The sequence below is a fragment of the Lepisma saccharinum genome, chromosome 7 (genome assembly GCF_977018435.1).
Source record: "Lepisma saccharinum chromosome 7, izLepSacc3.1, whole genome shotgun sequence".
Taxonomy (NCBI): Eukaryota; Metazoa; Arthropoda; class Insecta; order Zygentoma; family Lepismatidae; genus Lepisma; species Lepisma saccharinum.
This window is the reverse complement of record NC_139235.1, coordinates 34,896,971-34,919,927: the sequence shown is the minus strand read 5'-3', so window position 1 is coordinate 34,919,927 and position 22,957 is coordinate 34,896,971. Positions and strand designations below refer to the sequence as shown.

At 39.1% G+C, this 22,957-nt stretch overlaps 1 protein-coding gene across 1 annotated transcript in view; it reads right to left on the bottom strand.

Annotated features, from left to right (window-relative positions):
• Positions 1-3,179: 3,179 nt before the first annotated feature.
• LOC145990424 (putative glutamate receptor) overlaps positions 3,180-22,957 on the bottom strand; it is a 32,319-nt gene continuing 12,541 nt past the window's right edge. Inside the window, exons 5-9 of the mRNA XM_083126118.1 lie at positions 18,296-18,469; positions 17,197-17,417; positions 15,588-15,802; positions 11,152-11,411; positions 3,180-3,850 (exon numbers count right to left, since the gene is read on the bottom strand). Of these exons, the coding sequence (XP_082982244.1) occupies positions 3,433-3,850; positions 11,152-11,411; positions 15,588-15,802; positions 17,197-17,417; positions 18,296-18,469 (1,288 nt within the window). The 3' untranslated portion in view covers positions 3,180-3,432. The remainder of the gene's footprint in view (positions 3,851-11,151; positions 11,412-15,587; positions 15,803-17,196; positions 17,418-18,295; positions 18,470-22,957) is intronic.

Here is a 22,957-nt window from a genome sequence, read left to right as displayed (position 1 = left end):
TTTTCAAGCCGATGCAAGTTTCTCTAGCAAATTTCTTGTTATTAACACTCACATGCTTTATTCGTCAGTTATGCTACCTCTATGTTGCTGTATTCAATATATACATTATATATATATAAATACATACACACCTGTATAAAAAAATTTGTCCACGCTACGAAGTCAGTGTTTCTACCTAGTAAGGCAAGGACGTTTCACTGTGTTTGTGTCACTTCATCCATTTCATCAGTTTTTCGTTCATCCATATTGTCGTACTTACCCGTAGAGGCACAAAAGCGACGCAAAATAACTAAAATAGAAATAGATTTTAGGGTGGTATAAAATACAACCATCTAAAATAGTAATGTAGTAATAGTAATAAAATAATAATAATGTCCTAGCACAATTGAGTATCGTTTGGCATAATTTCACAGTTCAAACAACACTTTTCATGGCTTGGTGGAGTTCCACTCTACCTCTCCCCTCCATGTTGAAGTAAGATGAGCAGGAAACGTGTTTTTGAGCAGGCCGTTGGAGGTGCCATAGCAATAGTTTATTATGGAATTCTCTCGAGAAATCAATAGGTCTGGCAACACTGTCGTTGGCCGCGCTTAAGGCTCCTTCCCCATGTCCTTTTCCCCACCCGGCAGCGCGATGAGGTTCTGCGCAGGTTTCTTTCCTTGCAGTTCCACTATAGCCGTTTCCTTTGCGAGGGGAATTTGAACACTTCGTTGCCACACGTTTACACTGAAAGCAGGTATTTAGGATACAGCGGTGCTAGGGGTGGCTGAAGCCCCCCAAAATAGGTACAGCCCCATCTGTAGCCCTCCTAGATATTTGTAGTACGGTAGACACATTTCGACCGAAAACTTAAAAAGTAGAAGCTTACATTTATCATAACAAAACTTCCATTGGGAAAGTACAATGTTCCAAGTCCATTTTCTAGTTCGTATGGGTTGAAAGGTTACTTTTTAACGATGTGTTTTAAAATCAAGGCTTGGGGGGGGGGGCAGCATTCCTGGATAACAGTGGCCAATAGCTGGTAGGTTGACGTATTCAGTTACTGTGAGATTGTTGCTTTTTTTATTACTTTATTTTACTTAGCTTCTTGTGCCACCTTTGGCTAATTTTTGCGAAGATGGGGATAAGTGATGAAATTGTTGAATGGATACTCACAAACATGCATGCCCAAGGTCAGGATTCGAACCCGGAACCCCTGGCGTCGTAGCGCGATGTGCTAACCAGTCCGCCACGGGGGCCGGCTGTGAAATTGTTGTTAGATTGTTGGCATATACAGCTACTGTGTACAATTATTAGCCTGTATAAATTGTATCACTATGTTTCGGAATAGGTCAATCACGTGTGATAATGAACTTCATAAGTAGGACGACGTTTAAAAAGTGATGTAGCATTATGTTTGTTTTCTGTTGGTGCTGAACACATCACTCCCACCTTCGGCCGCGATCAAGAAAGTGTGGGGCCTAACTCAACACCTCCTATACTCCTTCTCCTGACGTGGTGCAAAGCACAGGGGAGCACTTTACTTTTTTCTGTTTGTTAGTTCCTCATTCGAGTAACGACAATTCGAGTGCTCTATCTATTCTGTCCTATGAGAAAGGGCTTGCAAAATCTTTGGATTTAAACAAGGCTTTAGCTGCTCATAAAAACTGGCGTATCTTTCTTATTGTAGTTTCTTGCTGTGGTTAATTATCTCATTTTAGCAACAAAAAAAAAGTACTCGCACTCTTTACATATAAATAGTGTTACGTGTTGTAGTTATACGTATATCCAGCGAGTTGATAATGAGTGTATAGTTTTTATTTTTTGTTGTACTTATCATTCTTCTACTTTTTATATGAATAGTGAGTCTGTGATATTATTCCACTCAATAATGGCTTAAAGAAAGCAATATAATTATTGCATTATATTTGACATAAAATATTCGTGCCTAAATGTACTTTTGCACAGTCACGCACACTTCTGGGTTGTAATGATCCTATTGACAGACAGTGGGGTTGTTACAACCCAGAAGTGTCCGTTTCCCTTGATGAAGGGAAATCTAGGTCCAATTTTCGGCAAAAGGGGAAATTTTATATAAAATATCGAAATTGTGCCTGAAAATTTTAATTTGTCGGACTTCTGTTTTTTTTGCATGCCTACATTGTTTTTTTATTTCTATTATATCTAATTCATGTAGATATGGGTGTATAAAAAATGTATACAATAAATAAGAATTGTTGGGGTAAACCAGGTTAAATTTTCAACCCCAATGTAGCCTTTCATATAGAACACTGAAAAGTATTATACTCGTATTGGAGATGTGACAGTTTTTTTCATGAAATATTTTGATAACACTCAGTCAGTAATTAAGTTGTAAGATATCTTTAGTGGTATAATGATGAAACATTTTGTTTTCGTAAGGGTTAGGACTATATTTCTAAAATAAAAGACAATAATAGGCAAATTATTGGGTGGGCTTGAGCTCCACAGGCCCACCACACAAGACGCCACTGCAAGCATATATGTTTGAAACAGGTGATGCGTAAGCACAGGATTGAAAAACGTTTTTTTTTTTTGATAATTCTGGGGACAGTGGCGTGCCAAGTGGGGGGGGGGGTCATCAACTTTCGCACAGAATTCCTAAAAAAAGAACGCCAAAGGCAGTAATAGATGGCAAAATGAGGACTGATTACTAAACAAAAAAGCATTCATACCCCCCTTTCGAAAATCCTGGTCACGCCACTGGCGGGGGGTGTGTGTGTGTGAATAAGGCCCGCATCACACGGAACTGGATTTTCAGTAGGAATGCCCTAGTTGGCGCTGGACTAGCAACCCATTTGCTAGTTTTCGTCTCACACGATACATGTTACCGTACTTGTCGATAGATTTTAGTTCCCATGAGACATTGCGGAGAGCAGACAATCTGTAAAGATGGACGAGCATTTTGTTGTAGGAGAATTACTGCTTTGTGCTTCTTGGGTATGCATATTCGTACATGAGATTCGCAGGATTCATTCACTCACACAAAAAAGGTCAAACATTTAATACACTTGTAATAATAAGGATTTTCATTTTCAGTCACGTACACATCTCATCGCTTTGCACAAATACCTAAATATTAATGAACTGAACAGAATGCACTGCACGTAATCTCTTTACTTTTTTTTCTTCGAGAAACTAACAAAAACAGCCAGCAGCACTCGGAAACCACAGACAAAAAACACTCCTTTGCAAACTCACAGATTACCTTCACATGGCCAAACTTTGCTCTGATTGGCTGATCCACAGAATCCAGTCGAGGAAAGCCAGTAGCAATTAGAACATGTCCTTATTCCTCCATACCAGTCAAGTAGCCAGCCAGGCAGCCATCACATCCGGGCAAGTAGTCAGTTCAGCGCCAACTAACTAATACCCAGTTCCGTGTGATTCGGCCTTAAGTCACTGCTTGGTAGTTCACTCCAGTGAGTAAAGTTTGTCTCTCAACTCTCGAAACGTGGGTTTCTCGTGTTTCACAGGATATAACCTAAAGTTCTGATGTTGCACACTTCTTTTTCTTCTTTTAAGCGTCGAGGCGCAATCTCGCGGGTGGTGCAGGCAGCAAGTCTTCGGCGCAGGGCACACAGATACAGTATCCTTCCGCCTGGTAAACAAGTCCTTCGTTTTCTTTCCCTTGCAGTACCTGCGAGCAATTGTTTCTGCCCCAAATATAATGCTGGACAATACGACACCGGAGAGGAAGAAAAGCAGGAGTGGTGCAACCTCTGTGAACCCCATACTGTCCAGATTCCGTTCTCCGCAATCGATGGATTCTTTTTTCCACCATTTGTCAACCAGACGCCTCAACTGACCTGTCTCTTCAAGCCGGTGTAAACTACAAAGAACAAAATAGTGATGGATTAACTAACATTTCTCGTGGGGCGTTTCATGTACATTTTAGGTACAATGAGGCGTTAACAGAGAAATCGCCTGATATAGATCCCATCAGCATGTGTACACTTATGTAAATTGCACACCAAGTACACAGAGAAATTTACTCGTTATATAATACTTCATTTGATGTATGAGTATACAAACAACAATAGCTTCGATATTGCCAGTTTAACGCCCAGTGGAGGTATATGGTGATTCGGATCCCACTTTAAACTGCAGGCCCACTCCCGATTAGCCTATCTGTGCATAAAATGGACTTAACAACAATATCAATCAATCAGCATAACATTTGGTAACTTTTTAGATAGTCTGCAACACTGGCTGCTTCCTTGTTCTTCGAAGTCTTTCAACTGAATTGTTTGTGCGTTTTGCATAAAAATGGCAGCTAAGGGATCGTTCGTTTGATATTTGATTTGATACTTTATTTTACTCCCCTTTTTTGCCACTTTTGGCTAATCGGAAAGATGGAGGATGAATGATGACGAGATGAAATAGATGAAGGGACAATCACAAAAATATATGGACAGCTTGGCCGTAGCCAGGAAAAAAAATTGGTTGGGGTTCACTCATAATTGTTCCCATGAGCGTTGCCAGAAATTTGATTAATTGATTGAGTTGGTGTTTTAAGTCCACTTTATGCACAGTAAGGACAATCGGGACTACACCTACAGTTTAAAGTTCCTCCACCGGGTTATCAAACCCGGGACCCCTTGATTACAAGGTGGCGACGCTACCACTGTGCCATCGACCCGCCAGAAATTTGAATAATAGCAATAATAATGGTATTTATTATTATGTAAAAATAATTTAAATTTCATGATAATGAACCGATTTATTCCAAAATTATTATTATTGCTGTTATTATATCCTTGAGGAGACTTTTCTACTCAATCCATCACATGAGTGAATATGCACAATTGGTTTTCTTTCATTTTTATTTTTCTTACGTTTCATGCAGTGTGTACTGAAAGAAATGCACTGTTATTATATTTTATTATTAAATTTTAGATACCTTCAAGAAAAAGCTTTTTTGTTGTTTCACCTGTCACATACAAATTAATTTTTGGAATTTTGAAACTGTGTTCTTGATTAAATGGTAGAATATTAAAAAAAAATAAAAAATATAAAAAAAATTTAAAAAACCTGTTGCCTGTACTGTAGCCTCAATTTTTCGATCTAACGCACTGTTTCTTTGATTATTCTGTTCGAACTAGATGAAATTTATTTCTGTTTTTAACAATAAAGATAACCAGGGTGACTAGTCCTAAGAAGTCTGTACGCAGAACTAGTCAGTAGTTGAACATCCCTAAATCCACCGCATCTAAGATCCTGCGTACGCGACTGAAGTTTCACCCCTACAAACTGCAATTAGTGCACAAGTTGAAACCTGATGACCCTGTAAAACGGTTAGATTTCTCTGAACATTTTATGTTACTAATGGAGGATAACGTAAATCTGTCAGGAAAAATAATTTTCAGTGATGAGGCAACATTCCACGTTGGTGGAAAAGTGAACAGACATAATGTAAGGATTTGGGGGAGTGAGAATCCACATGCTATTTTGGAAGTTGAAAGAGACTCCCCTAAAGTGAATGTCTTTTGTGCCGTATCGAAAGGTCAAGTCTATGGCCCATTTTTCTTTCGAGAGGCCACTGTGAAAGGTCCAGCTTATTTTGACAGGCTCACTGAATGGTTAATTCCACAATTGGAAGAAAATGAAGACAATGAATTTATTTTTCAACAAGATGGAGCACCTCCTCACTGGAATTTACATGTTCGGAAACATCTGAATGAGCGGCTTCCAAGAAGATGGATTGGACGTGCCGGAAATGATGATATTGTCTTCTACAATTGGCCGCCGAGGTCACCTGACTTGTCGGTCTGTTAACTTTTTTTATGGGGTTACATAAAAGATTGTGTCTATGTACCCCCATTGCCTCAAAACCTGCAAGAACTGCAAATTCGCATCACTTCTGCAATCCAGTCCATTCCTGTGGATATGTTGGAGCGTGTGTGGCATGAATGGGAATATCGCCTTGATGTCTGCAGGGCCACTCGCGGGGGCCACATTCAATGTCTGTGAGTTGAAAAATAAAATATTTGAGTTTTTCTTTCAAATGTCACCAATTTCATTTAAATACGATTATCCAAAGCGACGTAATAACACTTTAAAGTATGACAGTATATTTATGGACACGCTGTACTATCTGTACTCAAAGGTTTTCGCGTTCGATTTATGTTCCTTGCAAGGTAAACTGGGGGGCGGGGGGAATAAAAAAAGAAGATGAAGAGAAGACAGTGTGATTGAAAGGAAAGAAGGAAATAAGATCTGGATATAATTTCTCCCTCCCAGAGAAGCAAGTTTGCAAATTATGCTAAATTTTCCCATTATGCAAACATAAGGTGCTATAGCTGCGCCGCTCTTATATCCAGCGCGGTAACCGCCTTGGTGGCAGTGACCCTGTGTTGCAGCGTTTTCCTACGAAAGAACTCGCGGTCAAACGGCCAATTAGGCCTAGTGCTTTAGCAAGAGCCGACGACGTTTAAAATTCCCCTCCCCAAAGCAGCCAGTAGGGAAACAGGATTTTGCCAAAATAACCGTTCTGCGATGTGATTGCGCACCGGTTCCTACCAAGACCATCTTGAGGTTCAGGCCGCAGCGCTCAGTCAACACGTCATCATCTGTAGGCGATCGTCTGAACGGTCGTGTAAACCCATTGTCGTATTTTTATTGTAGAGAATTAAGGTATATTTATTTCTTTTATGATGTTAAATTTTGACATTTACCCTCCCGACGAAAATAGTGGAATATTAAATATTTACACTAAAATTTTCATTCAGGAAGTCACTATGGCCATAACAAAAATTCCTACCATAGCACAAAGAAAGAGTTGAAAACCGTTAGAAACTTCCTGGCGGAAAAATTTTAACATTGTATTTCTTTGAAAAATATTATCCGGAATATTTGTCAGCTACAGTAAAACTCGTTACAGCTTTTGTATGAACTTTTGTATGTAAAAATCAATGGATTAAATCAAAATCCCGCATGTTAGGTCGACCGTAAACTTGCCAAGATACCTTCAATTAAATTTTCTTTAACTTTACGCAAAATTAATCAACCAGATAATGCAGATATTCTGTGTAGCTATACAATCTCAATACAAAAACTTAATTTCTATAACCTCTCAGCAAATGTGAAAGAAATTGGTACAAGGGCAATGTTACATTTATGTGAATAAAGACTAAACCTAAATCACTTTTCCCATTGTAATTTCGACCCTTTTGACTTTATTGAACGAAATATAATAAACAAATTTAATCTTTTCATTGTCGTTAGTAGGATGTGTGACAGTTTCAACATTTTTATTGAAAAACAAAAACAGATTAATATTTTGATCTTAGCGTTCATTTGGAAAATAAACATTTGGAATATTTCCTTACACTGTGTTTACACTCTGTTAATGAAATCGTGAAGAATGTTAGTGAATTATGAAACATTAACACTGATTTAATAATCAAAATTACGAACATCGAAGCTTCACAAAGACAAAAAATAGAACAACAGTTCACATGAAACAATTTTATAAAATGTATTACACTTGTATTTCACATTAACATAGCTAGGTAATAAAATGCTTTGTGTGTGAAAACATTTGTATTTGAAACATAAGTAATATATTCTTGCATAATTTTACACACGAATATTTCATCAAAGTTCTTGTTACACATCGTACCCTTGTATTTGAATTCATAACATATTCGTATCTTCCATTAGCCTTCGATTAGCCTAAAGAAGCATAAAAGCGGAGGAAAATAAGAATGTAAATGTACGTACACATGTATCAATTTGGCCCAGTTGTATAGCTTTCTTTCATTAAGCATACTTTGAAACCGAAAATTTGTGTAAATTATATGAATATTTTATCTATTGCTTGCATAACAGTTACTCTAACAATCTGCTTTGGTAGATATGACCGTAATATTTTAAACGTTGACTAAATCTTGAAACAAATTATTTTGCAATCATAAACAACAACGCATCTTAACGTTGTAATTCAGATTTAGATAAATTATTTGATATTCCTAAAAAAAAACTTGTTGACAAGAGATTAAAATTAACCAAATCTAAGAGTATACTCGCATTAGATGCCTATTCCGGACACATGAAATATTTACATCATGCACTATTTCTGTTATTTATTTATGAGTATGAAACCTTTGTTACTTAACTTGCATTTTTTCGTAGGAATGACATGGAATTGCCCTACACATTTCTTATTTTCAGCAACATCTTGAAGAAATGTGAATTTTACTCTTACCTTTTTCATCATAATTGCCCCTGCAATTGAGCACACAACACTTATACACCATACCTTTTGAACATTTAAGCATATTTACACGTCATGTAAACTCGAATACAGTTCATAAATTTTCATTACAATTCCACATTCACTAAAAAGGTCCAACATTGATTCAAAAGAAGCAAATCAAACATGGCGGCTATCTCGCCTCCAGTTGCTGACGCTTAGTCACGTGACCAGAGCAAGCCATCAGGCTTTCAGATAGAGAAGGTAATGTTCCTACGCCGTCCCAGGAATAGATGCCAACGGTGATAAAATTGTGCTAGATTAAGGCTCTGTCCGAAAGGTGCAAAGTACATTCTTGAAGTCAAGTGTGGTTTTGACGGAAGTGACGTCACCTAGTAAAGTTCGAAAGCGCCAAGAACAGAAGCACGTAAGTACGCAGCTCAGATGCTTGGTGACTAGGTCACGTGATATACACACTCGTTGCTCATTTGTCTTGAATCGCGGAGATAGAAAGCCAGCAACACGGGTTAAATATGCGTTATGGGTCAGCAAGTTGTTGGTTAAAGTTCTTCTAATGTGTGGAAATGTATGTGTACGAACATTTGAAAATGCTATGTGATTTCTATGGTTATAAACAAGTGTTTAAAACGCGAGGGAAACAACGTGTCCTCAGTTCTATCTACTGATCGTATTTGGCGCTGCAGTCGAAGTACAATTTGAAAGACTTTCACTTCCAGTCCACGACTTGAAGACCGCACTCCAAGACCATACTCGGAGGATGCTCGCTTCAAGTACGGTCTTGCACCTTTTGGACACGGCCTTAGCATCATTATCCTTGGGTTGGCATTCCTGTCCTGCTTCAAAACTGCTAAACTATATGCTCTTGGGTCTGTGTACTCTTTTTCATTACCTAAGGCGCCTGGGGGCTGGGTCAGACTGTCGATGGTCATTCCGGGAAATTTGTCGTGCAGGACCACGTGTACAGCTGTGCCATTAACCAACCCCCGTTGGTTTTTTATGCTGACGATATCGAGATAGGAGAGACAATCGACGTTATCGGTGCGTGAGCAAACCCGCTTAAACATAGGTGTTACTTTTTCGTTAATTCCGTTATTATCGTTACTACGGCTGAGCCGATGTTATCTCTATCGGCAGATACCAGTGGCATTCGGTATCGGTTGGATTATACGCGTATTAACCCGCCGATAGGTACTTTCCGGTGCTTTAATCGATAACCAGGTAAGGAAAGGGTAAGGATGTCGAATCGACCCTTTTGAATAGAAGTATGTATCATACATCGTTGGAAAGGGTATGAATCAAGGATTCCAGATACGTAGGATTTAAGGTGAGGAAACAATTGGAAGTGGGAAAAAAGTATAGCATTAATTGCCCCCGATTCCGGGCTCCGCCCCTGGGGTAATTGACCTACCGCCCCTACCGCTACCGCGGCCCCACCTCCACTGCCTTATGGTAATGATGTCGAATCGACCCTTCTTAATAGAAATATGTATCATACATCGTTGGAAAGGGTATGAATCAAGGATTCCAGAAATGTAGGATTTAAGGTGAACAAACAATTGGAAGTGGAAAAAAAGTAGTATTAAATTTGAAGAACTTCTATTATAAATGAAAGATAATGAGCCTAATTTACGTGCAGATGTAAGGCTAGATGCCTAATTTGTTATTTTAGTCTTGTTGTGTTTAGCACAAATAATACATTTACAGTGTATTTATGCTAAAATAACCAAACCTAACAGACCTACCTAACAACGTAAGCATTCCTCGAGTGACGTCACAATTCAAGGATGTCCTTACTTTGTGCGATAAGGGAGACAAGTGAAATCAGGTCTCCCTTACCGCACAACGCTAGAACAACTTTGAACAATAAAATCACCGAAAAACACTTATTTCCCAAACAAATTGAAGTAAAACAATTTTAAAAAACGAAAATAATTTACAGCTACTAAAAAATAGAAAATTCAATATCCAAAAATAAAATGAAAATCATAAATACGGATGAAGAAACGAAGTAAAGAAAGTTGAATCCTAGTGGAAATTCGCAAACAATCCAGGTTAAAAACCAAAGTTCGACCTGGCAATACTGTGTGTTTAGATCATGGATTTCGACAAAGGAAAGGTCCTATGGTAAGTAATGTAAGAAAGTTTATATTATTTCACAAAACAGGACCTTCTAATTGAAAAATGCACAGTGCCAAATCCATGCACGAATTAAGTAGCCTACTACGAGTGAACATATATTTCTTTTACGCCGAAACGGTAAAACACAAGAGTCAATTGTGCAGTCTTGCCTTCTGTACCAATATTATGTGACACACTGTATTTTGTGATTACGTCACAAGTATTTTTAAATCCTGATGTAATTTTTGAATATTTTAAAGCAGAACTCTGGTCACTTGAAGCTTAGAGTTGGAGTGGAATGATCACCACCAATGTTAATAAATATTTTACGCAACTTTTAATTGTTATAATTTTCAACAATCGGTATCGGTGGGAATCGGTAAGAGTATCGATATCTCTGTGGGTATCGTTTCATATGTATATGCTCATCCTTAATTGTTACAGAAATTTCAGATCTTGTAACGGCAAATTGTTACTTTCCAAAGCAAATATAATTACTTTACTTGCATGAACTTGCTAAATTCAGAACTGATTAGCTTAGTGAAAGTAAGAAAAGTAGAATTCGGGACAAACTTAAAGAAATTGGAACCTTATCTTCCTCATAATATTTACGAGTCTTTTAGAGGTGTGTGGCCATCACTTGTCGTTTCGATGTTACCAATTCCTGTAAGGACACCCGCGGGGACATGTGGTGGCCCACAAGCCACACATTAATTCTCCATTTTCAATTCACAATCGACCTAAAGAATCAGAGAAGTGACATTACAAGACGAATATACAATTTAACATTCCCTTACTTGTAGTTAAACGAGTGCCTGTATGGTGATCCTTTGGTCATGACCAGCGCATTGCTACTCTTGATGTAGTCCTTGTCGATGTCCACCAGTTGACAAGGCATGGCTTCCAGGAAGGGGTCCGCCCCCTCGAACCTCGTGAAGAAAGCAAACTTCTGTGTAATTGTCCTTTTGAAACCCTCTAGAGGATTTGCAACGAAGTTGGATTTATCTGGCAACATTGATTTACTCCACACTGAACGAAGAATCCCCGATTTAGCGTCCTTAGAAAGAAAAAAGAATAAAATGATTTGAGGAGAATGTGGACGACAAAAATTATTCAATACTTCAAGCCTAGCCTTCAACTTGCACCCTGCTCATAACTTTCCACGTGGTCAGATAAAATAACTAAATTTCAAACAGTGGTATTAATGACAAAACATATATTCCAGTTGTAAATTCTAACATTTTTGCCTTGTTTTTAATATGCATTCTGCGCTACACAATATACGCATGAAAGTTCATGGTAGCCAAGATATCCAATCACCAGATTTGAAAAATAAATAACAAAATACATTTCTAGCCAAAGAAAAAAGGCTGCAATTTATAGGATTTGCAACCCCCCTTCAAAAATTCATGGGAGCGAGCACCATTATCAGTCAAATCATAGCTTGGGCAATTTTACCCGTCCCTGAATTTGCATATTCCCACAATAAACATTTTCACCATTGTGAACATATGATTAGACCCTACTGTCAAACTATTTTAAACACAGTGTTAAGCTGCCATACTGGTAGCGAAAACGCGCAATTTTTTTTCAATTTCATTCACAATGATTGACAACCTGTAGCATAGCATCCTTACCTTCAAGTAGTCCTCACGTCAGATAGCAACTACCACGAGCATTGTTACTGCCTCACCTTGAAGTAGTTCTCCTAGGCACTTAGCAACTACCGCGAGCATCGTTCCTGCCATAACTTGGAGTAGTTCTCCTAGGCAGTTAGAAACTATACTCCGAGGATCTATCTAGCCTCACCTTCCTAGGCAGTTAGCAACAGCTCCGAGCATCTTTCCTGCCTCACCTTGAAGTACTTCTCCTAGGCAGTTAGAAACTACTCCAGTAGTGCAGGTGCACCGGTTCTGCAACCGAAAATGGGGCTCAGTGGGGTTCGCAGTGTTGCTAACTTGTAGCTTTTTACGATGTATATTTTACAGTGTAGCCAACTCATAGCCTTTTTACGATGTATATTTAACAGTTTTGCCAAATTATTGTAGCCTTTTACGCTGTTTCGAAAATGGGGCTCGGTGAGGATCACAGTGTTACCGACTCATGTTACTCTTTCACACCCTAATCTAAACTAACATCGTACTCTATTACGACCTTATCTAACCTAAATGGGTGACACCTTACCTTACTCTGATGTGGTTAACTTCTCGGATATATAGCATTTGGCGAAAATCCCCATTCACAACATTGGCAACTAATTGTCGTGGTATTTCAACTCGCGCGCATAAAAAATAACCATGCCTATGAATGTGTTTGGGTTCAGGAAGCAGGCCATCATGGAAGCCCCTACCCAGACTGCACCGGCAAGCTTCGACCTGTTGCCATCCATGTTATCCAAACTGAGTGTCCTGTTAATCATTCACTTGAACAGCATTTGGACGGAATAATTACGATGACGATGTTGGCAAAACTTTTTACGTCTTCAACAACAACCTGAATTTCTACAAAATTCCGATCAGTGGCAAACTTCAGATAATCGTGAACCCGGAGAATGCGGGCGAAGTCAAGATTTCTTTTGGAAAGAACATTTATCGCATTAAGCACGATAGGGTGGACAACACAGCACGATGTGTCTGCCGACGATTGCCTGTACGTCGAGCTTCTGGGTGATTAAGACAAACTCAATCCTTTGTTCGTGGAGATGCGGATCACCTACCCTATAATAAATAAGCATAGTAGAAATGCCTAACGACATCTTTGGCCACACGAAGCGCGATGACCACGGCGACGAGCTCCTCATGCTCGATGTCAGGATCAAGAAGTTGCGGAGCGACCTGCAGGCACTGCAGTCCATGCTCAACTCCAGCCTCCAGACCGATATAACCAGCCTACAGTCTCAGTGACTGGACCTCATCCTCAAAATCGATGCCGAGCTCAAATTCCTGCTGCAAAAGTATACCGATCTCGCAACCATCCACAACCTCGGAAACTTGGAGGTGAGCGTTGGCAAGTTGGAACACGAACTCAAGGCGCCGACCAATGATGTGGAACAACTGAAACAGCGATTAGAGGATCAAACGAGCAGCATCCAGACCGAGCTGCAATCCATCGTTCAAAGTATCAAGACTCAGGATGATTATGCAGATTTACGCGAGCAGTTTCAATCTTTGGAAATTCCCACGCTGGAAAATATCAAGATGGAACTTCAAACAGATGCCCTGCACGTAGCCATCGCCGAGGTCCAAGCCAAACTCCAAACGCTGGAAAGTTTCATAGACAACCTGCCTTCGTCCGGAGAACTGAACGCCATCGCTCGAAGCGTATCCAACATCAAACTCCAGCTCGAGACTGGCGAGGATTTCGGGAAAATTCAAGGCACCGTAGCCCACATCGAGGATACCTTGGCAACCATGAAAAGCGATCTCTCGAACATCCAGGAAGCTCTGGAATCGAAATTGCCCGGCATTGTCGAAACTCTGGCCACTGTTCAACAGCAGATCTCCAAGCTGGAAAGTCTAAACACTGAATCCGAACTTTCGCATTTTCACCACTTGATAGACGACATACAGAACAAGTTGAAAACTCTATGGCCCCCTCAATAGGATTAGTAGTATAAATCAGTTTCATCGACGCCCACCCAGAATGACATGGCACAACTTTCAGATGCCATGCGTACCGTGGCGGATGCCACCGAGTTGGAAGCTGTGAAAAAGGCTCTGGAGTTGCTTCAAAGTACGATGGCCACTATGCCCACGTGGCTGCCCTGGGCGCCCTGGGTGCCATGGATAGCTTGGCCGGTGGAAGCGCCGCCACTGCCAAGACTGTTATCGACGCGAAGAAGAACAAGGCCGAGCTGGAAGAACAGAAACCTCACAACCTGGCCATGGAGATGAAAGGGAAAGGTGTGGGCAGGAAGCGATAAACCAACTTCGAAGCCCTGATTTTTTTTAAAAAAAGAAGAGCCGCTGTTCAATTTTGACATTGAATCTCTGATCGAGCGTAAAAGGCTACAATAAAATATACATCCTAAAGAGCTACAAGTTAGCAACACTGCGAGCCCCACTGAGCCCCATTTTCGTTGCAGAACCAATGCACCTGCACTACTTACTTCGAGCACCATTCCTCCTGCCTTATCTTCAGGTAATGCTCTTAGATAGTTAGCAATTACCAACAGCATTGTTCCTGCCTTATTTTGAAGTTGTGTCCCTAGGCAGTTACCAACTACTTCGAGCATCTTTCCTGCCAAACTTTGCCCTAATCCACCTAAGTGTTAGCAACCACTCCGAGCATCTTTGCTGCCTTTCCATGAAGTAGTCCTCCTAGGAAGTTAGCAACTACTCCGAGATCTTCCCTGCTTTAACTGGAAGTAGTCTTAAGAGGCAGTAAACAACTATTCCGACCACCGGTGCTTCTTCACTTTAAGGTAGTCCTCCTAGACAGTTAGCAACTACCAGGGCATTGTTCCTCCCTTACCTTGAAGTATTTATCCTGGGTAGTTAGTAACCAGCCCGAGCATCGTTCCTGCCTTACCATAAAGTATTGATTTTAGGCAGTTAGCAACTACCCCAAACATCGTTCCTGTCTTACCATGAAGTAGTCCTCCTAGATAGTTAACAACTACCCCGAGCATTGTTCCTCCTTACTTTGCCGTAATCCTTCTAGCATCATTCCTGCCAAACTTTACTCTAGTCCTCCTAGGCAGTTAGCAAGTACCAACAACATTGTTCCTGCCTTACATTGAAGTAGTCGTCCTAAGCGGTTAGCAACTACTCCGAGCATCGTTCTTGCCTGACCTTAAAGTCGTCCTCCTAGGCAGTTAGTAACTACTCCGAGTATCGTTCTTCGTTACGTTGAAGTAGTCCTTCTAGGAAGTTAAAAAGTACCGCGAGCATCGTTACTACCTCACCATGAAATAGTGCTTCTAGGTAATTAGCAACTACCCCAAGCATTGTTCCTGCCTTATTTTGAAGTAGCCCTCCTAACCATTTAAAAACTATCACGAGGGTAATTTCTGCCCTAGCTTGCCCTAGTCCGTCTAGTCAGTAATCAACTTTCAAAAGCATAGTTCTGCCTTCCCTTGGAGTAGTCTTTCTCGGCAGGTAGCAATTACCTGGAGCATCAGTAATGTGTTACCTTAAATCGTATCTCGACAGAAATTATCGCCTCTTCTAACATTCTGCTGGCCTTACCTTGAGTCTGGGCAGAAATAGTCGCCACATTCTCCCTGTCTTACCTTGAAATAATCCATCTCAGCAGAGTTAGCGACTACTCCCAGCATCGTGCCTGTCTTTAGCAATCCCTGCATGTCGTGGAAAGGAAGGTCCCATGTCTGGACAGCCAACCGGGCTGTCAACGCTGCAGAGTACGCCTCCACAAGCATCATCCCCATCAAGAAAGTCATCAGGAACACGATTCGCGCTGTAACGGACTCGGGTAACACTTCAGCACCTGATGGAGCAATAGGAAATAAGTAATGTTCTTACGTGTTGCTCATTTGACGATTTTTTATGCTAATTCAACTAATCGCGATGGATAGAATAAATTTAGGACAAAGATAATGATTGATTGATTGATTTGTTGTTTTGCGTCCAGTTTATGCACAGGAAGGCTAATCGGGACTGGGATTACGGTTCAAAGTGGGATCCGAACCACTGTGGCATGTGCATGTTCCTGCCTTAACTTGCAGTAGTCCCCCTAGGCAGTTAGCAACTACCTAGCCATACCTTGTAATCCATACTATGCAAAATGTCTCGGAGTAAGGTGCTCTTGTTAAATTCGAACTCTGGTAAAATTTGTGTGTGTGTTGCACCGCCATCACCTTGTTTTGGTTGCATGGAATCACGGACACGTAATTGTAAAGATACCATTGGGGAGAAGGGGTGCCAAACATTGCAACGTTAAGATAAGTTCTGCACTTTATCTCGACTGCGAACTGTAAAACAGTTTTTATAGTGCATTTCGTATCTATGTGTATGTGTGTGTTTAAATTTAAATTTATTTTAATGGGCCTCCCAAATTGCGTAGTGTCGTCTTGTAATCAAGGAGTCCCGAGTTCGATATCCGGTGGAGGCACAGATCCCACTTTAAACTGTAAGTCCAGTCCCGATTAGCCTTCCTGTACGCAAACTGGACTTAAAACACCAATTCAGTCAATCAATTTATTTAAAATATCACTTGGTAATATGCATACTACCTCTACACCACAAGGTAGAAGAGCACAGATTAAGTAAGTAATATGCTTACTACCTCTACACCACAAGGTAGAAGAGGACAGATTAAGTAAGTAATATGCTTACTACCTCTACACCACAAGGTAGAAGAGGACAGATTAAGTAAGTAATATGCTTACTACCTCTACACCACAAGGTAGAAGAGGACAGATTAAATAAGTAATATGCTTACTACCTCTACACCACAAGGTAGAAGAGGACAGATTAAGTAAGTAATATGCTTACTACCTCTACACCACAAGGTAGAAGAGGACAGATTAAGTAAGTAATATGCTTACTATCTCTACACGACAAGGTAGAAGAGGACAGATTAAATAAGTAATATGCTTACTACCTCTACACCACAAGGTAGAAGAGGACAGATTAAGTAAGTAATATGCTTACTACCTCTACACCACAAGGTAGAAGACGACAGATTAAGTAAGTAATATGCTTACTACCTCTACACCACAAGGTAGAAGAGGACAGATTAAGTAAGTAATATGCTTACTACCTCTACACCATAAGGTAGAAGACGACAGATTAAGTAAGTAATATGCTTACTACCTCTACACCACAAGGTAGAAGACAACAGATTAAGTATGTAATATGCTTACTTCGTGGCTTCCTTACCTTGTGAGCAAAATATTCCGTATACATAAAACGTGCAGTCATACAGATGTATGACGTCACTTCCTGTTAGGTGCCTCCTCTCAAACCACATGATGAAGCCGAGTGCAGCCGGGACGAGGACCATGGCTGCCAGGATGGTGGTCCACAGGGTCATCGAGAAGGGGCCCAGGAATCGAAACCAGTCGATAGCTTTCCCCGGCCGACGGATGAACATCCTGTATCTGGTCGGAAGCGAAGATGAGAATGTCAGAAAATCATCCAGAATTTGGTTTACTTCAGTGAATTCGTATCATTTCACCTCAAAAAAGGAAAGGACTAATGTCGGATTAAAAATTATAGATACTCAAGTTTGGACTCCAATTAAAAATTAACCAGTAGACCTACATAGAAATGAGTTGCATCAAAATTTAGCGTATTCAATTCTGCGTTAATCTTTTTTCGAGTATGCCTTTTATTTTTTATCATCATGAGAACAAAAAGGTCTCTGTTTTTTTGTTCCGCAAACTATCTATCTTTTTAAATTCTATAAATAAAAAATAGGAGGTCCGATCATTATGAAATTGTAGTATGGTGCAGGCAGAAAGGTTCTAAACACAATTCTAAATTTTCAGATTTTAAAAATTTGTCAAAAAACCGTTCTTATCAATTTTGCGAAACAACTTTTCTTAGTATTGGGTACTCCTACAAATAAAATATTGGGCTTGTTTTGAAGCTCTTTGTATCTGTTTTTGAAATCCATTAACATTGTCAATTCACTTTGCGAAAGCGATTTTATACAGATTTGTATACAACGGAGTGAAGATTTATGGAAAGTGACAACACGGCACACAGCGATGTCCGTTGAACCGCGGAAACTACGGGCTGTTACTGAGAGTCAGTGTATGATGATGATAATAATAATAATAATAATAATAATAATAATAATAATAATAATAATAATGACATTATTATTACTATTATTATTATTACTATTATTATTAGTAGTAGTAGTATCAAAATCAAGGACGTTATCATCCTCGTAAATTACGCTAAAGGGGGTAGAATTCGGTGCTAAAGCATTTCTGTTGGAACAAACGATTTGTTCGCACACTGGACATACCTTGTGTTTATGACAGCTCTGGTGTAGTCCACCGCTATTTTCCTCTGGTTCGTGATGATAAACGAAGCCAGTCCAATGTCCACTTCCCCACGGTGGACCATTCCAATCATTCCGGTCCAGCGTCCATCCACATACGATCCCCATTCATTGTCCTCTTCTGGGTGTACTGTAAAGCTAAGGAAAAGTTTACCGCTAGATGGCTCTCTGAACTATGATAGTTATTTATTAAAATTTAAGGAAAAATCTTGCAGTATATAGCAATTTTTTTCTAATGCAGGTTTTCAGAAAAATTAACGTTCAGGTAAGTTAAGTCGAGTGTAAGATTATGTAAATAGTTATATTCTAATAACTATTAAAATTCGTTTTTCCACACTAATTTTAAATTATATCTGAAAGATCTTTGAAATGCTTACAAATTTCTACAGAAGTTAAAAAAATACATATAATATGCCCAACAAGAAAATTGTAAAGGTATTTCAAAGTCGGCTGGTCCACACTTTCTAATAAAGAAAGTTGGAGTTAAATTTTCTATGCAACCGTGATATGCTCCATGGGCAATAAATACGAACTGGCAAATTATAACTTCTTGAATGACTTAACTGACCAATCAGGTTAATTATGTCGCATTAAACTAGTATTAGATAGGTCTATTCGTATGACCTAAAGCAGCTAAAGAGATAGGTTTGGAAGTTAGCAAGGAGAAAACGAAATATATGCTTACAGGCCGAAACCAAGTGTTAGGTAATAATCAAAATCTAATTATTGAAAACTCGTTTGAACCAGTTTCCAAAGTCAAATACTTAGGAGTAATACTAACAAATGAAAATGATATTAAAGAGGAAATAAAAAGTAGGCTTAATTCAGGAAATGCATGTTACTTTTCTCTTCATAAACTTTTGTCTTCTCCTTTAATATCTAAGAAACTAAAAATTAAAATATACAAAACAGTATTTTTACCTGTAGTATTATATGGATGTGAAACTTGGTCCCTTACATTGCAAGAGGAACATAAATTGAGAGTATTTGAAAATAAGATCCTTAGGAAAATATTTGGCCTAAAAGTGATGAGGAGACAGGTGAGTGGAGAAGGTTACATAATTTAGAAGTACAAAATTTGTATTCATGTCCAGATATTATTAGAATGATTAAATCAAAAAGACTTAGGTGGGCAGGTCATGTGGTACGAATGGGAGAAGAAAGAAGAGTTTACAGGATTCTTGTTGGGAAACCTGATGGTAAGAGACCAGTAGGAAGACCAAGACGAAGATGGAGAGATAATGTTGAGATGGACCTAAAGGAAATTGGTAGGGATGCAAAAGAAAGAGTATATAGATCTTGCTCAGGATAGGGACAGATGAAAGGCCTGTGTTGCTGCAGTCATGAACCTTCGGGTTTAAGAAGGCTAGAGAGTTAGTTAGTTATTCGTATGACATATTTTGTCTTTTTTCAGGTACACGCTGGTTCCTGAAAAAGTTAAATGGAGACTATGTTTGCATTAACTTTGTATTGATTCTCCATTAAATATATGGTTGAAAGCATTTAAGTTCAACAAAAAATGTAATTCATGATAGAATACTGATAAGGCATTTTTTTTAATTTAAGAAAATATATCAAACGCTAAACTATCATGTTATTTCATTTTCTTTTCTTGTTAACATTGTTTTTCGTGAATACTATACTTTTAATAACTTTAATAATACTGCTAATTACACTAAAATGAAAACATTGAAAAATACTTTAATAAAAGGCTGACCGATACCACTTTGATCCGATATCGATACTTGAAAATTGCAAAAATTAAAATTTGTTCAAAATATTGGTCAATATTTGTGTGTAAATATTCTTCTCCAATTATATGCATGAATTTATCCAGAAATTTGCTTTAGAATATTCAAGAATTACATCAGAATATGAAAATAGATATCATGTAATCGAAAAATATAGTTTTTCGTGGAAAATTGGTGCACAATAAAAAGAAAGTTTGAATTTTGCATAATTCTAATAATGCATACTACCAACTAAGCCAGACCATTTTTGGAAAAAGGGAAATAAACACAAAACTAAACTTCAAGTGTATAAGTCAGGCTAGACTGCACAATGGACTGTTGTGTTTTACCGTTTGAAAGTAAAAAAAAAAAAAAAATTGTGCACTAATAGTACGTATTTAACACTTCGAATTGTCACTGTGCATTTCTCAATTTGAAGTTACATGTCTATGAAATAATAAAAAAAAAAATACTACCACATTACTTGCCATGGCTGGTTTCCTTGAACCTAATCCATGTTGTAAACACACAGTATTGCCAGGTCGAACTTTGGTTTTCAACGTGAATTTATATGCGAAATTCCACTAGGATTCAACTTTTTTTAAAATCATGTTTTCATTCGTATTTTTTCATGTTTTCATTCAAAGGGACTCTATAGAAAAAGGTGGGTAGCCGGAGCGTAGCGGAGGCGGGGCAGTGGTAGCGGTAGGGAGCGGTAGGTCAATTACCCCAGGGGCGGAGCCCGGAATCGGGGGTCAATTACTACTACTTTTTTTCCACTTCCAATTGTTTCCTCCCCTTAAATTTTACATTTCTGGAATCCTTGATCCATACCCTTTCCAACGATGTATCATACATATTTCTATTAAGAAAGGTCGATTCGACATCCTTGCCATAAGTCAGTAGTGGAACCAGTTCTACTATATGGAAGTGAAAGCTGGCCAGTAAGAGGAAAAGAAGTACAAATAACTACAGTTGAGATGAAATGCTTCCGTAGAATAGTTGGTAAGACGAGTAGAGATAGAGTACGTAATGAAGCAATCAGAGAAGAATTAAATCAGAAGCCAATAGAAGAGAAACTGACACAAAGACAATTAAAATGGTTCGGACATGTGGTAAGAATGGACGAAGATAGAAAAGCAAAAGAATTAATGGAAGCTAGAACAGAGGGAAGGAGAACAACAGATAGACCCCGGAAGGCATTCGAAAGAGGAATAGAAGAAATAGGAGAAAAGAAAGGAAAAGGAATAAGATAATTGAAGAGGATGGCAATGGAACGGGAGGATAGAGGCAACCCCGACGCTATGAGGCAAAAGGAAAAAGAGGAAGAAGAAGAAGAAGAAGAAGAATTTTGCATAATTTTCAGGATAATTAGACTCCGCGAAAGTGCCGCGGACCCCGTGAAAGACCCATATCCCGGAAAAGTATCGGCAGGTATCGGTAGATAAATTCCGACAGATACCAGCCGTTACCGATACGACTGGTATCGACCGATATCGATGAATCGGCTCAGCCCTAATAAAAAACAAAAGAAGTGAACATAAAAAGCAACAATTCTCTCTCATTTTCGTTCTCTCGGTGTTTAAAACTGTAATACAAGACCCGTAAATTGTTGCATTTAACGATTTGAACCTTTAGCCTGTAGTCTGCCACCAATTGTTGTGGAAAAGAGAAACAAGAACATTTTTGAGACTTTTACATGGGACTTATTCTACAGGGTGGCTCAATAAGTCACTTAACACCCTCAGTACAAGGCCACTGCGGCATGGAATTTGAAATTGGCGATGACCAATCATTGCCTGGCCAAGGGGGAACCACATTGACGACACCCACACGGTCGGCGGCCATCTTGATGTCCGCCATCTTGAATTCAACTTCAGACTTTTAAATGGGAAGGGGGTCGTGCGACATATCAAGATGGGCTAGAATTTCACGAGAAATGCAATGGTGAAGGTTTTTTCGAAGTATCTTTAACCAGTAAAAAGTTATGACTGAATTCTTGTACCAATTTGCTCCTTTTCGAGGTGTTAGAAAAATGCCTTAAAATTTGTTTAGCGCTTCGGTAATGCATCGAGATCAAAGTGACGTCTATGGAGAGACGTTCGCATGCCATTGCACATTATTTTAATCGGATACATCCATGAAGAGCTGTGCATTATGAATGGTTGTCGCGAACAATTTACAGTGTGACGCTTCCATTGAATTAAAAGTTCTTCACAGTGACAAGGCTAATGTTTATGTTCATAAGGAAGTTCATAAACAGAATATGTGACCCTTGTCATCTGATAACTAACTTTGGACAAAAACTGGTTCATAACGTTCCCATAAGTGTTCTGGTGTTCTTCCCTATTGAAAAAACTCTGTAAGAAGTACCTTCTTCCATAAGCAAGGATGAAAAAACTGTTTATTTAACAAATCCAAGTAGCCCTAAGCATTTAAGGTTCCGTTGATGGAAAATTGACTAACCAATCGTGTTCCACACAGCACACCACACCATTAAATTACCAACACTAACCATTCAGCTTTGATCTGTCAAAAATGGGTTATCAGATAAAAATCATCGAATATTCTGTTTATGAACTTCCTTATGAACATAAACATTAGCCTTGTCACTGTGAAGAACTTTTAATTCAATGGAAGCGTCACACTGTAAATTGTTCGCGACAACCATTCATAATGCACAGCTCTTCATGGATGTATCCGATTAAAATAATGTGCAATGGCATGCGAACGTCTCTCCATAGACGTCACTTTGATCTCGATGCATTACCGAAGCGCTAAACAAATTTTAAGGCATTTTTCTAACACCTCGAAAAGGAGCAAATTGGTACAAGAATTCAGTCATAGCTTTTTACTGGTTAAAGATACTTCGAAAAAACCTTCACCATTGCATTTC